Raw genomic sequence first — 17494 nt, forward strand, 5'->3', positions numbered from 1 at the left:
TATTATGATCATTAAAAGCCCTACCATTGTCAGTGCTTAAAACATTACCCAAGAGAGCATAAGTTTATACGATAAGTTACATAAGTGTGACACTTCCTAAACTTTTCAATGCTAGAGACTTACTTTCTGAGAGGTAGTTGGAGAACGACGCGAGAATTGACTACACTTAGTTTTTCAGTCCATTTTCCTATTTAGTCTGCCTCACCAGGCGTCGTTCTAAGAGAATATATGACGTTTTACCTACGTTACTTCATGACAAGCTCTCAGTAACCAGAGACAAACTTATGGTAAGAGTAATCATTACACATTGAATGAAAGAGTAACTAACCGCCTGGATGAATGTAAAAATTGCTTATTCTCGAAAGTATGGCATATCCTATGCTTTGTAAAGTGGAAGTACTACTCATGTGTAAAGTTTAATTTTGCATATTCAAACACCTGAGTTGTTCGAAGTTTATCAACTGGGCTTGAACTCGGTCCAAAATTGAGAAAACACACTGATTTGTTCTTTCCCCTCTAGCTCTCAGTAAGCAGAGCATTCAGGTTGAATTTCACACAAAATATAATTTTTTGTCATACTTAACTCTACATGTTACTTAGGTGCATATATTCAGTTAAGTTCCGAAAAAAGAAAAACTTTTAAAAAATGGGACTCGTATAAACTTGCAAGTTTCCGAATTTTATTCTGAATGAAAATCCATTTCGGCGAGTAGAAGAGACGGAAGAATGAAGCGGAACGAAAACTTGGAAGAAAAAGTATCTCTTTTCTTGGTTCACTATATAAACAAAACAAATGAAATGTCGCTTTTCATTCCGTTCAAAAAAATTACGAAGGTATAAAGTCGAATGTTCTTGTGACACAAAATAAGAAATACGGAATGAGAACAGCCACTGCTTTTCCACTAAATCCATAGAAAACACTGTTATAGTTTTATGTACTTGAGATTTATTTCATTTATACCAATGCATTATAATATTTCACCTTGCATAATTTATCATTTATAATGGGTGTTTCTGGAGATCTACCATAAATTAAGGAGTGTGTTATTAGGGTCAAACAGCGTGTAAAGTGTCAGAAAACATGGGGTCTACAAAATTTAGTTACACAGATTTGGGCTCCCAAACATTTTCTGCCAATCAAAGGAAAGAGTCACACATGTGGATTAGTTAACTTTCTTTTTTTCAAGCGTACGCACTCTTCTACACATTTAATTGTACATTTCTAAAATAACGTTCTTAGATTGAAGGCTACGGTTTTACTACACAGGTGTGACTTATACCTTGACTTCATTAAGAAAGTTCGTCTTAATGAAATTTGCGTCGCCTGGGAATTTTAGCGAATGTGATTTATATACCATAAATTTATGTTCAATGGGAGTATACCCTTTGAAGTCTAACGGTGCACGGTAAATTACTTAAAATGGTTTAATATTTTATTTTATTTTATTATATTACTATCGAAAGGCATAAGAGACTTGGGTGAAAGTTAAATACCAACACTGATATCCAAAATATTTCAAGCTTAAATATTTTTACCACTGAAATATGTGATACTTCCTAGCGCAAGCTGGTTTAACGCATTACAGCGAACTTGACACAAGTTGCTCAAGACCAAAAACATCTATTGTAAGTGTGAATTATTATGAGGTCAATGGTAGAAAATCTTGGTTGTAGGTTTTACGTAAGTATATCTTTCTCATGGCCAGATAAGAGGGAGGAATTCGGCGTAAAACTGAGATTTACTTGGACCTGATTGGTTTGAACTTTGGACTTCATCGATTATATCATTTCTTGGGTTTTAAATGTCGGTATACCGTCCCAGGGCGGACTGGCGACGGGGTCAGGTAAACAACTCTTAAATATAATTTAAAATATACGAAGGTCACCCCTTGGATATGAAAATCTTGAGGCGTTAATGTTTATTTCGATTGAGTTGCAACAACTTAAAATTTAGGGATTTATACCAGCATGTGGTAAGTTCTTACCATCTTGTCTTTGCCACAGTCATCTATAATTAAAATTATTGCGTGAACTAGGCTTCAATTAGAGGTTTTGAATGTGTTAGGGGATCGAAACAAACGAAATATCAATGAAAACCCATGACGAGCCTTCGAAAATGACTACCAAGTGCCTGCGGTGAATAGGTTTGGTACGCAGCTCTTCCGCGGCGTGACCCAAAATTCTGAACGTGCGAATGATTGGAGGAGTATTGAATGGCAATGCGTAATTTTAGTATTTACCAAGCTAACTTATATTTCACGGCTGGCGGCTATAATGTACGAGAATGGGGTGAGCCTATTAATATCAGCGTAGGTAAATGATCTACCCTAAGTATGAATTTCACGTGGGAATCCTGCATTCAAATATAATCGAGTGATGAACGTGAGTACTTGAACAGATCTGCTAGTGTCATGATTCACAGCAAATGATATAACTAGCGAATAAGAGTATCTGAAATAATCCCGTGTTTCTCAGAAGTCAATGTGTCAACTGAAAAAGTGTTTTGTCACGTTACAGTTTTTAGTCATTACTGGTGAAACAAATAATTTTGATGTATCTTGAAGTCTACTAGTCAAGTGACTTTTTTTAATATAAGCTATGATATAATAATTTTACCACAATATTTCATGGTCGTTGATTTTGAAATTGTTCAAAATAAAGTTCTCTGTAATCTGATATGATAAACTGAATCACTTATTTAAAATCTTCCCAAAAATAGACGCAACATTGACATCTTTGGAATTCGCTGCCATAATCATTGGGAAACAGTACGTATCTGTTAGGTTTTATTTTTTTAATACATTTCAAAATAACCACTTTTAGTCTTCGAAATCGTCAATACCTCTTTTGAAAAACATAAGACTCGATGATAATTCACTATCTCTAGTTAAACTTTATTTATTGCTGCATTTGCTTCACTGTAGATAAAGATGCGACAAATAACCCAAAACCAAAGTTAAACGGAATACTTACGCGTATTGTGTTCCTTGCGATAGTCCGTTAATAATTCGGATTATAGTGGCTGCGCGACCATTCGTGTAGCGTGTTTGAATAAAGGGATTAGAACCGGGGTTTTAGACCCGTACCTCATTACGCTAATAATCCCTCATCTTTCCCCTTTCCCCCAACTAAAGATTGATATTGATTATCTACTTATCTCCAGAGGAATAGTACGAGATGCCCGAGAAACATCCGTCAATGCACTACATCCAGTCTTATAGTAGGAATAACCAGAGATCATTTACTACACGAGATGTGCTTGTTCACAAGTATCAATGCCAGTCTTAGTAGTAACAAGACGATTGTTCAGAATTTTGACAATCGACAGAACTGTGACTGTCGTACAGAAAGATGGTCCAAGTTTCAGATTTCAATTCTTCAACCACGTTCGGGTCAGCGGAATCTCTATTCTTTTCATTAGTGCCTTTTTAGTAAATTCAAAAATACAGTTGAAAAATCGGTTCCAAATTTTGGAAACGCAAGAATATTAGAGTGACCGAAATTTTGATTTCAATCTCTTCATCCAAACTGGGGTCCGAGGACTCCCAAAATCTATCATTAGTGCCCAACTCAGTAGCAGTAAAAAGCCAGTCGACATATAGGTTCCAAATTTCGAAAGTGCTTTAGATTGACCAACTTTTCAATCTTCGGCACTTTACCCAACTTGGGGTCCGCGGGTACCTAGACCATTATATAATTAATATCTTTCTACACGGTTTTTCTCTTTCTTTCGATCAAGGGTTTTACATAAATGAAATAATACCCTAAGGGTCGGAATAAAGACGATGGAACCCTCAACCGGACAGATAAGACTAAAGGTACCTGCGGTTATAAAATTTAGTGCTAATGATCGCAGAGGCAGCCAATATATTACCTAATATTATAAAATATTCGTCGGTATACAGCCAGAATATTAATTTGCACATTCTCTTCATTTTTGCTACGCGGCTTTGCCACAAGGCGTAGACGTATCTCATTATTTTGGGAAACATTCTCTGGCACAGCTTGTGCCAATATCCGATACATATAACTCCACGTAATAAGTTTATCATCATCGAATACTCTGATAGGGCCAAGGCGAAGCTGGGTGATTTGAGCCGGGCTTTTATACCATCAAGATATCGGATGGCCTTACGTCGAACGTGTCGTTTTCCAATAAGTACTGTCCATCTCGTATTATGCTAAAATATCACCGAGATTTTAATTAGGCTCCGCGAATCGCGAAATAGGTATCCGTTTCTAAATCACTTCTCTAACGATCGAGGTTTTTTTTTCAAAGTTGAAATTATTTGGGTTTCTAAAGGGAGTATTCAGTGCCGTGTCATAAAGGTTAATATTCCACAGATCCAAAATCAGATGAGTAAATCTACAACTTGGGGTATTGGCCAACATCCTTGAGGATTGTGACATCTAGATATGGGTCGGGGATCTGTGAAGTTTATGAAGGGGAATCATTCGACCTCGCTTGGCATAACATAACGGATTTGGTCGGGTTTTGTAGATCAACTTTGAAGTTTTGAGCTATTAATTGTATAAAGGGTTGTTAGACAAAATTGAAATAATACAGCACTTGATCTTTGGGGGTTTTTCAGTCGAAAATGTTTTATGAAATTTTGCCATATGGCACCCCAAAACGAATTGTCTAGCATTGTATTTCATTTTCTTAATGAATTTTAATGAGTCATAGTTTAAATGCTTCAGTCAAGCGGTGGCCCTAATATAACCTTTTCGACTCAAAAACCTCATTGTACTTCGGTTCTACCACCTTATTTGGAGCACCTCCTGTATATTGAGGAATAATATTTATCCCAAGTGATAGTTTTAAGTCAGTTATTGGTCAACAAATGATTATTGGCTCACGGTCTCTATGAGTCTAGTGATCTTGTTTAGCACAGGGTATAAAGTTATACTTACACTGAACATTTTGGACTAAGCCAAAAATAGATGTTAGTCGAAACTGAAGTTCTCTGAAATCCAAAAGAAATATATAATTAATTTATAAATAGAGATGTGTCGGTAACTTAGTCACAGTAAATTACGTGTATTTTACAAAAATACCATAGTAAATTTCCGTTTTATTTCATACCGTAATTTTACAATTTTTATTTACAGGTTTATAACAAAATATGGTAAAATTAAACTTTGGCAATTCTAAATCAACTTCATGAAATGTGGAAAGCTAATACTTATGAATATCCAACCTTATATATATTTCTCACGCGAATGAAGGTGCGCTAAAATATCAGAAAACAGGTCAAAACTTTTAATGCGAAGTAAATCTAACGGTATTAAATTTAAATTAAATTTTGTAAGTCAAACACGTCAGCACCTTAAAATAGACTTTGTCGCCCAAGGGCTCCTATTAAATTGGAAATTTTGCTTCAATGGATATATTCGTAGGCGTACCAAGTATACCTTAGTTATAAATAGAATATATGTATGTGAAGAGATGCATAACTTCTGAACTAATTGGAGAATAGCGCCCCAATTCTTATTCGTTCGATCGAATAGTTTTCGGTGATATTAATTAGATCTCCCCTCGATTTTGATTTTTCAAAGAATCAAAAATATTTTCCAACAGTTTCCTAATTAGAACGGGTTGCACCGTATTTTAAAATTAATGCGCCGCGCTACTTTTCGGTTTTCAATTAGTCTTGACTTCCGTAACGATTATAGAGAACTTTGACACAACTCATTATTTATACTTTTAGATAAATTAATATATACAGGTGTGTAAGCCTTTATTCCTTATTAGAATCTAAAATTTCTAAGGGATAGTAGCACTTAATACTATTAGTTTATATGGTATGTTCCATACGTATGACACAACATATACTTCGTATTGCTAAAGACTCACTGAGAGCTAGTTAGAGAACGATAAGCGAGAATTCACTACACTCAGTTTTGTAGTCCATTTTCCTATTTAGTCTCTGCTAAGCCTTTGACAGCGCCTCACTAGGCGTCGCTTTACCTCGAATCTACGACCTACTTCAATCACTTCATGAGAAGTGAAAAACTTGTGGGACACATCTTATTAACTTATGTACTGTAAATGTTAATACCTTATTCATTAATATCGCTTGAAAATATTTAAATTAAATTATTTTACACTTTTTAACATTGGATATAAATTTGGTTTAAAGTAGACTGAATTTGAATTTTCACTGAACTTTTCCAGACGATTTCCGAATTACGACGTCATAACCTGTTTCTTTGAAAGCAACCATTGGTCTGGATTTGGGGTGAATTTTCAAATACAGTGTTAGAATCTGAAACCTCCCAGACAGTTTCCGGACTGTAAATTTACACGAGTAATCATACCAATAACCCCAGGCCATCTAGCTATGTAGCAGATTGACTATTTTAATCATACGGCTTGAAATCCGAGCAGAAACTTCACTATCACTGATTGCCGAGCTTTCGTTAAGTTTCTGAAGCCTGACTAAATTCTTACAACATTGTAATTTTCCATACTGTAGTTTCCAACATAATTCAAATCTTTAATCAGGTAATGCTTTATGTAGGACGAAGCTACCCACCAAAACTATTTTTAACTATAGGACACCACATACACCGACTTATTATATAGAACCTACCCTCATATTCCTCACCAAAGTAAAATCCTTGTTATAATTAAAAACTATTTAACGCAAGAAATCCGTTACCGAAGATTTTCCAGGAAAAATGACGCCAATATAGTTTTTTTAACTATTACAAATTTATCTCAAAGAGAGTTAAATTTCACACACTCTTACTATATTATATTAATTTTGGTCATAAGAACGCACTAGCAGGATGAAGCTCCGTTCGGTAGGATGACACTTTACGTGACCAAACCAACTAACTTTGGTTTCTAACGAATTAGACCATGGGGAATGAAAAGAAGTAAAATTAGTAGGACCTTGCTAAGAATTTTTTTTTAAACCATTTTGAAAAACTTATTTCAGTCTTGAAAAGCTGAAAGGGCGTTCTGTTTTCTAATAGGCTTGCGGCGGAAATATATGTATCGAATTTTAAAACTCTATTGAAAACAAAAGAAAAATATATCCAAATATTTGGGTTTAATTATACAGGGACATTTTAAAAATGCAAAAGTTTCTAGATAAATTTAATAAAAATTCCGACTCAAGGTACGGAAATTGATAAAAAATGTCTTTGTGGACAAAGACTTGAAAAAGTAAAATAAGTGAACAAAATATAATGACTGACTGAAGTCCAGATTTTTTTTTTCAGTTTTGTGACATGATTATAAAACATTTTTATTTAAAAAAATTCTTAGTTTTTCAACAAAATTCCAATTGCCGAAAATATTTTATCATGAACATTTTGGCTAAATTAAACTGAAAACTTGATATTTAGAACATTTTTGACATAAAATACGACATGAAATTAAAGCTGCGCGCATGCCCTTTAAAAGAAGTTTGGACTTGATAAGTAGATGTACGAACAATATGTAAAAAAATTAGCATTGGAAGTAGATCCTGGCACTAGTGAACAAATTTGAGGATTTTATGCCAGTTCCCACGCGCCTACACTACAGAGAAAAAAATTGTTCGAGTTCCAAAAACATTTCCTACCCCCTTCCCCTCAATCTAAAGTCGCGGAACACGTACGTCTGTGCTTGAATCTTGTTCGGCCGTCTACCGCCACAAGCGTCTCACGTTTTGGAGTGAAAATTCATAAAACCGCTACTAGAGGGCCAACCGTTGGTGTGTTTTCAAGAATATTCACTTTCGCCGAGTGAAGAATTTGGTTAGCTCAGTACTTCTAGTCTCATCTCGCTTCTGCTTTTATTCACCACTAAAAACTAAAACGTTTCGGCGAAAGACGAGCATTGGACACGTCTGACTGCCATCAGAGAAGTAAGCCCTCTCCGCTACTCGAGATTTGGCAAATAATCCCAAGTGAATCCCCACTCTTCATAATGGTCTTTGGGGAAACCAATAAATTAAAATCTATTTTATCTTTACAATCTTTCACCTCCAATGTTTTTGTGATTTAGTAGAAACATTTGGGCAATTAGCGCCGAACCATAACTTATTATCAAAGGTGGTTTGGTTATCCACATTTTTTTTTGTGAAAAAGGGGTTTTCTTTCGCCGACAAAGTAGGCCTAATGGAACTTAAGCCTTTGGCGTTTTTTAATCTTTTCTTTTGTCTTTTCATACGCGGCGCGTATGAACCTTTCTGGGTGATTTTTTTTTGGATTCGTATTGGGTGCGGCGACTTTAAGTCCTACGACGATGATGAATGCCACAAAGCTCTTTGAAAATAAAAATTTATCCCTTTGTCTTCTCCAGTTATGAAGCGTTAAGGCGAATTTTTGCCTTTGCTTTTGGCGGTCTTTTTCCAAAGAGCATTGATTCTGGGAGTGGCGCATAGAATAACAAGTAAAAATGTGGAATTTTGATGAAACAAAGAGGTAAAGGCGCTACTCGCTAGGTCGGATAAAATTCTTTTATCCATCTCCGCTTTCGAACTTTAGCGCATGAGCTGAATATTTTTTGAAGTATATACAGCCCGGAGACTGTTATGTATCAATACCCTTGTATATCCCCCTTTCTACCTCAGAAACTAAAGCAAAACTGTGCATGCGCAAAGAAAACCTTGATTTTTGGGGCTCACCACTACTCTCTTTTCATTACATATTTCAAGCGTAACCATTTTAATCATTCAAAACGAACAGAAGTATGTTGTGTATTTCATCGAATTTAAAAGTACTTGATTTAACGATTTTAATTGCAACTTAGCAAGTATTCGATCTCTGTAAGCTAAGCATAAATAGTCTTAGTTTCACGTTGATAGTCTGGATCTAAGGGAGGTTGCGGTCACACCGTAAAATTCGCGTCTTTGGCGTTGAGAGATTAGTGAAAGAATCAGGGATGTTTGATTGTTCTGGCGAACACCTTTCATTGTTTTATACAGCCTTCCTCTTCTATCTGTAGAAAGGTTTTTAATTCATATTGTTCATCACTAGACTTGATAAATAATTTTTAAATATTCAAAATCCAAATGCAATTTTTTCAGTAATTTTAAGTTATACCAGAAGTAAGATTCTTCACTTGGCGAAAGTGAATATTCGTGATAACACACCAACAGTTGGCCCTCTGGTAGCGGTTTCTGAATTTTCCCTCCATAACGTGAGACGCTCGCGGCGGTAGAGGGCCGAACTAGATTCAAGCACCCGCGTCCGTGTTCCGCCGCATTAGGTTGAAGGAAAGGGGGTAGGAAATTTTTTTGGAACTCGACCAATTTTTTCTCTCTAGTGCATGTAGGCGAGATGGAAGCGGCATAAAATCCTCAAATTTGTTCACTGGTGCTAGGATGTATTACCAATGCTAGAGCAATTTACTTCTAGTCCCTTATCTTACTCGAAACGGTTCAGAGTGCCAAAATTAGCAAGGTAAAATTCAAAACAGTATTCGGTCAATTTTCAGTAAATTATTTGAGGTGTGGAGTTACTGTTACCAATTGGCAACGGTAGATGGCGCCATAACACCCCTAATATTTATCAAGATTATTTGAACTCCTTCAATCCCTGTACAAAAACGTGTTAGCATTGCTTTCTACTCTCCAATGAAGGACCATTTTCAGTTTCGTGAAGTTTTTGTATCGGTTTATTACCCACTGGAATCTCTCCCTCTAGATTGTGAATGAAAACAGCTCCCTTAGTCGATCCTCTTTGATTTCATTAGAAAGACCGCGAGAAAAAGACACTAGTACTATAAGACTAAATATTAAATGGAGAAAAAGGATTAATGATCTAGGTATCGCTAATGGCAATCTAATTGATCCGTTTTTAATCTGCTAGTGTTCGGAGAATGAACCGAGAAGGGCTTACGAAGCTCTTCCTAGTCTTTCCAGATTAGGCCTAAAGAAGGATATGGTGTGTGGAGCGAAAAGCTATGTACCAGTATGATGGATCACTTAGTCTTATCCCGAGCGAGAAACTATCTGTTCCTTCTTCTTTTAACGAACTAAAACCCAAAGATTAGATCTGAAAGAAGAAGTAAAAATTCGATTTCAAATCGGCTTTAGAGGGACTATGTTCCTATTAAGAGCGATTGAGTTTGCTCCAGTTTACGTTTAACCGTCACTTTTAAATAAATCTAGCCACAAATGTAAAGACCAATTCATACAGAGGCCGGTGCCAGACATTTGCCACTGGCCTTTGTTTACTTTGGCTTCATGAATAATGAGTATTGAGAATAGTTTACTGGTCTATTGGCGAGTCTAGTACTAGTTTTTGGCCACATTTTGCCATTTCGTTTTTATTGCCACCCTGTAAAAATGAATTAATCTTCACAACGCTTTATTGTTCTCCCTGAAAAAATATTTTTCATATTCTTCAGTTTTCCCGCCGTAGGGCTTATGCAACGACGAATATCGTGGCAAAAAAAAAAAAGATTAGAACTTGCCAAATACCTGAATGTGTGACATCATTTTTAACTAAATAGTTACTTCTTACGTGTCAAATACAATGAGAAGTTTGATCGAGTTCCATTGTACCGAAACCTATTGACCATTTCCTGATATCCATGAACAGAAACGAACACGCTGGGGTAAATCTGCCAATAGGGTATTCTCCCTCGCGCCAAGAAGCAACGGCAGACACAGCCCAAGTTCACGACACGTGGGAGTCTAGCCGACTCGCGCTGCCTCTAGTGGTAATTCTTGGTGAGAGGCAGATTACCATAATGGCGGCCACTCCCCTGTGTGTTCTTTTTTCAGTATGTAATTTCAGAAATGGTCTATTTAGGCGAATTGAACATTTTAACCTAACTCAACTTTACTTAACTAGTAGAAGCTAGGAAAATATACTGCTATAAAAATATCTGATAGATTTCGTAAACAATGTGTGAAGCAAACAGTTGCCCTCTGTACTAATATAATTTAAAAAAAACCGATACTATCTTTTACTATTGAAAAATTCAGACGTACTCTTACCTTCTCAATATTTTATATTGAAGGTCCTTCTGCTTCTACGATGTTTATCCGATACATCAAGAATATAAATAAGCAAGGATCGTAACGGGAAAAAACAGGCATTTTTATATTTATACGAAATGGTTTATTTTAATAGTCTTTTTCATTCACGCGCACACAATCCATTATCGTCCCAGGACACTATGGTAAACTAATGATTTTGGAATTGCCGAAATAAGTCCGGCTAAATCTTGGTGGTAGGGGCGCGTATTTTGAAATTCCACGGGTGCTTCCATTTTCTCTCTCTCTCTCGATTTCAGGATTTATTTTTAGGAATAGAAAGTCAGAACGCTGGCCTGGTTTCCACGAATGAGTAGAAAAGGTGGCGTGTCTCGGGTCAGCATTTCTAACCAAGCCATATACATCGGTGCTGAGCAGGTGCCTTTACGAGGCATTGGTAATGTCCTATGAGAGAAACAGAATGCGAAAGATACATATTAGTAAACCTCCATGGAAACGTTTTATTATATTGAATTGATTCCTTCGATTTTGGGATACTCTTTTGAGTTTCGAGTCAAAAATGGTTATTAGGGCTCAAAGATAAAACTCAAATAATGTAGGTTTTTAAACTAGTCTATGGTTGGTCATTGTTGGTTTATAATAATCTTACTTAGTGACCTTGTTTAACGTATGCTAGAAAGTATTATTTTTACCAAATACTTTGGTAAATAAGGTAAAACCCCACTATTGAAATTTTTCGACATATAATTCTCTGAAATGCAAAATACTTCACGTGGAAAGATGTGTCATATATCTATAGTCAGTTGAAAGGTGTTTAGTAGCTTCCCAAAACTTTAAGGAACTCTGCACCAGGCGTTGATAGAAGTTCGAATCAAATGAGCACCAAAAAGGTGTACAAAAACTGATACCCATACTATAGGCAAACAGATAATACATACGAAAAAAAACTTACATGACAATAAGGCTAGCGTCCATCGAATTTTCAAGAATCTTCTCTCTAAGTCTTATATGCCGTTTGGTCTGTAAAAAAAAGCGTTAAATAAGATTTTTAACTACTATTGTTCGGTCATTGTTTATCCCTCATCGACATAAATCTGTTCATATTAAGTTCTATCATCACCATTTTTGGTCTTTGTCTTTGTCTATCCACATAGACAGAAATCTGTACATTCTAACACTACCATCAACCGGTATCTGTCTATCCCACACAGACACCGATCTGTACCATCACCTTTAACTGCATGCATTAACATCTATAGGGCTTCCATAAAACGTTCACGCAATTGGGTTCTCTAACCCTTGGATGTGATTTGAAACCCTTATATATAACACCAATTTGTGTAAGGCATACGCTGCACTGCTAACGTTAAATTTAGTCAAGTCTCTCAAAAGTTGAAAAGTTTTCAACGGTGCAACGCAAAACAAGGTGATTAATTAACTATGAAAGCACATAATAGTTATGTTTATTTTCATATTTAAGAAAATCTTTTTTCTCATCTCAAAGTTTGTACAGAAAGGGTAGAATAGTCGTCTGTGTGTGGCCGTTCGTTTTAACACTAATGGGGACTTGACTTGGAGAAATAATATTTTGGTTTTTTCCAACTTATTTAAATTTGCTTTAACTAACATCAAATACACTACTAAAACTTCCCCAATTATGCGTCTTTAATTTACATAATCTGAATAGCAATTGAAAATTCTTATTGATGGAAAACATAAATACGAAATGAATTTCTTTTACAAATCATGAAGGGTTTTTTATTATTATTAATTATTCACCACCTAAAAAAACTATCTGCTGAAAATTTTAGTGTTTACCCAAAACGAAAGAAAAACTTTTCAAAGTATTTTAAAAATAATTTTTTGATCTTATTGCAAAAATACCGTTTTCGAATGTAGGAGTTGATTCAAGTAATTGAAATGTATTCACTTATAGAAAACATTGGAACAATTATTTAATATAATTAAGGATAGTTGATGTGTTAATATCACATATTTGTGGCTTTCAAATCACATCTCTTTGTCTTAGTAATTACAGATATATTTTCGTAATTTTTAAAACCCGTAATTTATTGCGTAAATTACCGATTCTAATTTGAGAAACATTAAATACGGTGTTATGATAATGTATGGTAATTTAAGTACGGTAGGTTTTGTACTTACAAAGATACTGCAATTACGGGAAAAATTATTTCAACACATTTCTTTAGGAGGCCTAAAGGTTTACTAAAACTGTTTGGCAGTGTCGAGTTTGAACAAGGCAGTAGAGAAGTTGCTTTTAATGCAAACTCTTAAAACCACAACAACAACCACAAAGGGACCAGCTTCCTACGCTGAGGATATCACGAGTCAGATTCTCTCAGGCGAACGTCTAGACAATCTCAAGTCTTTATAAATATGATATAACCCAAGTAAGCTAATCTCGAACCGTTCTGTTGCACGACATTTCTGGGCACCGGGAGCCCTCGGCCATGGGGAGCTAGGATTGCTTTTGTAACTTCACCCCTATTCCTTTACGGTTTTTTAATCATCTTGGTTGAAGCAAAAATATTTTTATAATGGTATGTATTAGACACGAATATCTGTGTCAAAATCTATCCAGTGCGTTTTTAAATTCACTCTACTCCGAAATATTTTCACTATTGTACTGTGTCTCGGGCATGGCCGAGTTGTTTAAAATCTTTCTCACTTCTTGCTCTGTCTCGATTGGAGATATAAATTACAACTTTAAAAACTGGATTCTAAAGCAAAAATCTGGTCCCTTGAAGTTGTATTCTTTCATTGCGGTAAAATTAAATTAAATTCCGGGGAAATCCCGAAATAAACTCCGGAAAAGACTCGTTGATTAAAAAATGAGTTTCAAAAGGGAACTTTTAATCAAAAATGTGATCCTTTTGCTTGCACCCAAGGCAAATAGAAACTCTATTTTCCTTTGGTTGTTGGATGAAATTTCACTCCCGGGTGACCCTGGAACTGTTATAAATAGCATCCGGGATAGGAACTAAACCTTTATCCTAACGCCTGACCGTCGGGAAATTGCTGTTAGTTATTGCTTTAAAAACAGAACACTGCATATAAATTCAACCGTAAAAATTATCTTGAAATAAAATATGACACAATCAGTTATGTTCCATTCAATTGATAGGTTCTTTCCAACGAAATTTAATAGTGTTCTTTTTCCGCCTTAGTTTCCTACAACTTTTTAGATTTTAGTGAGTATGACAATGAACTAGTCCCGTTCCACTAAAACATACTAGAAAACTAATTCAAATCAGTTTTTGTACATATAAATATTTGCCGCACATTTGCTGTGAGTCTAATTTCCATACTGTTTTACTAGCCATTACCCGAGCAAACTTGTACATTTTATAGTATTATAGCATATACAGTGCTATATGAATATTTTAACACATATCATAAAGTATATATTGATGTACTGATGAGTAATATTTTGAAGTACATTTTTTCACGTATATCCAACCATTTGTTGAGCGAACACCGATAATGTAGCCAAATAGCGCTACTTCTTCCGACATGATTTAGAAATATTCAGATTTAAATTTTAAAACTTGTCTTTATCAAAACTAAATATATTACTCAGTGATAGTGTAGCTTTTAATTAGTGACAGATTTTTTTTAAATTGATTCCGTAATTTCAGTGATCATCTCTCACACACAAATAAAACTTTATAGTAGTAAGTTATTATATCACTTGACCGATATCTTTCGCACAAATAATTGGTTCTTCAGCAACATTGTAGTTTCGTTTGCACATACTACATAAATCTGACCAAAAATCGCAGTAGTATGGTTATCACACATAATTACGTGGCACGAACTCCTTTGCTCATCTGAAATACTAAGTTGCTTCTTTTCCTGGGCACCATTTCAATTGGAAGTTCTTTCTCACATGGGCCCTCAAAGACGGTCAAATTTAAATTAAACAAAAATAATTTGTACACAAATTTGACATTGGCGAGGCGACAGATAACGTCACAACGAAACGAAAATTTACTAGTTCTTCGTTCAAATTTACATCGGCTTCTGCATGAAAATAGGTCTACCCCTTTTGCCCAAGCCAAAGAAGTACCGATCAAATTCTTAGCGAAAATATTTAACACAATATTGTTCTAGGTTAAGGTCAAGTGGGAACTGAGCTTAAAGCGATTTATTTCAAGCACACCGTTGCCATAAGTATATAAGATATGTTCGATAAGTTTGTCACTGGTTACTGAGAGTTTGTCATGAAGTGACTTAGGTGAAACGTCATAGATTCACCCGGTGAGGCGCTGTCAAAGGCTTAATGCAGACTAAATAGGAAGATTTACTGCAAAACCGAGTGCAGCCAATTCTGACTTGTCGTTCTAGAACTGTTCTCATTAAATCACAAGCTTTACAAAGTATGGGTAGCCTCATACTTATGGATCATATATTATAAACTTATGCTTTGCCTATATTTGATTTATTTAATAGGACAAACATAGCAGATCCCTCTGTTTATTTTACCGCTTATTTAGGACTTCCCTGCCTTTATAAATCAAAAAGTTTCCGCACTCCCGTTTCACTCCTAATTGTGCTTCCTGAAACTATACTTCCATCGAGATGGTCAGGCTAGAATTCCCAACGGTACCAGGTTAGGAACCAACCGTATTTTCACCGGGGCCCAACTTTTACATTCCCCAGTCAAAAATAAATTATCTCCAACCTGTAAAAGAGAGTCATGTGGAGGGTTAAACTAGGAAGGAAAGCCTGGGAAGGTAAACCATCGACAATCCATATTTAGACAGTTGGTAGCCACTGGTTATGAAAATAAATTTTCGCCCCTTTTAGGGCCGGTCATTATGCAATTAAGATATTTTATTTAAATATGCTTAAGACATAGTGTCCTACAAGTTAAAAATAACAGAAGGGCCGACCATTAGATTTGTAATTGCCGCTGTTATTAGATATGTAATTGCTGCTGTTATTAGATGTGTAGTTTGGAAATTCAATAAACATACTGAGGGTCTTCGAAAAAAAATTTCTTTGCACGAGTTTAAAAAAAAATTGTAGCTTTGAGTTTAAATAAAACAGTGAACGGATGTAAGTAAATTAAATACAAACATCCAGCACACTAAATAATTCCAGGGATAGATTAAATTTTAGAATGGAGAACGGTTAGTATTTACTTCAGTCCGACTCATAGCCCAGTCTAGAGCCACTCCCCCCCCCAACACGTAACGAAAAGTTTAAATTATCTTATTGGCTCACTTAAACTACGTTTCGATGACGTTGCTGACGGGACGGCGAATAAAACGTAGTTCCCTTTTACTTCTGTCATTATTACCCGCATCTTCTTTCATACCCCTCCCTCCCGTGGAAAGGGGCCCGGGACTTTGACGCGCGCCCACATTACTCTGTTCTCCATTCCTAATTCTAAAATTAAAGCTATCCTTGATTTGACGCACTATGCAAAGAACTGAAATTAAAGTCTTCTTTGGTGAAGCCATAGATTTAAATATTTAGAATGAGGACTAAAGGACTATGGAAAATCATCATTAACAGGGTCTCATCAAAACAAGTAGCTGACATGTTTCGATTCGAGCTAGTCAGATAAATAAACGCTTCAAAACCGTAATGTCAAACATTTTAAATTTTGATCATTTCACTCAAACTGAAATTGGTTGTTTGTTTGTTGGTTCATTATGCACAAATAAAATTCCTTAACGAAGTTTACCAAACTTCATAGTTGATAGCAGTAGCACAAGGGAAATGTTATATTTAATCTTCATAAATACGCTTATTGTATACGTGATAAATATGAACTATTTGTCGGTATTTGAGTCTAGTTAATCGTCTTAAATATATTCTTTAAAATTTCGACTTGTTTACTAAATGGAATCACACTTTTACAAGCGATCGAGTCTCTTTGAAGGTCTTACTAAACCATTTCATTCGATAAACCATGACCCTGGATGAAAATTGGTGTCTATTAATAGACGAGGTATAGTTAATTGACCTATTTTCTATTTTTTTTTAGTCGTTAACTTTGAGCTTCACCGGGCTGGGAGTGTAAGAGATATAAGGCAAGGCGTTGCCTTCATTTTCGGCTCGTAAAACTCTTTAGATCGACAACATTATGTTCGTGAACTAAATATGAATGAAGAAAAGGCCTAAGAAGATGAATTTGTTAGCAAGTGAGTGCTCGTTCGAAGAACGAGTTTCCATTTTCTAAGACGCTTCGTTACATGTCTTATCGCGAATAAACTTTGTTCGTTCCTTTATTGGATGGAAATTCTTTATAACTAGATTAAAGACTTGGCGGACTCGAGTAAATTGCTATTCTCGTGTATAAAACCAATTTTGCGTAGATGCCGAAGAATTTCTCTCAGAAATATAATCTATTTATAGAAAGCGATTTTTCGTCAATCGATGTGTTGTTAAATCAGCGGCTAGCGTAACACGAACAAACCCTCCTTGCCATAAACAAGCTTCCGTAAATCAATAGCGAGCTGTTTGCCCAAACCCACAACCGTGACAGTTTCTCAAGGGTGCAAAAAGGAAAGTGA

The 17494-nt window shown here is 35.6% G+C and overlaps 1 protein-coding gene across 1 annotated transcript in view; it reads right to left on the reverse strand.

The window, feature by feature from the left end:
- Nucleotides 1-11074: 11074 nt before the first annotated feature.
- LOC149628471 (solute carrier family 12 member 2-like) overlaps nucleotides 11075-17494 on the reverse strand; it is a 220973-nt gene continuing 214553 nt past the window's right edge. Inside the window, exons 23-24 of the mRNA XM_089851400.1 lie at nucleotides 11899-11966; nucleotides 11075-11390 (exon numbers count right to left, since the gene is read on the reverse strand). Of these exons, the coding sequence (XP_089707526.1) occupies nucleotides 11255-11390; nucleotides 11899-11966 (204 nt within the window). The 3' untranslated portion in view covers nucleotides 11075-11254. The remainder of the gene's footprint in view (nucleotides 11391-11898; nucleotides 11967-17494) is intronic.

The sequence above is a fragment of the Phalangium opilio genome, unplaced genomic scaffold, assembly GCF_054372755.1.
Source record: "Phalangium opilio isolate 3A_F unplaced genomic scaffold, DU_Popi_V2 ptg000105l_1, whole genome shotgun sequence".
In the NCBI taxonomy this organism is placed as follows: Eukaryota; Metazoa; Arthropoda; class Arachnida; order Opiliones; family Phalangiidae; genus Phalangium; species Phalangium opilio.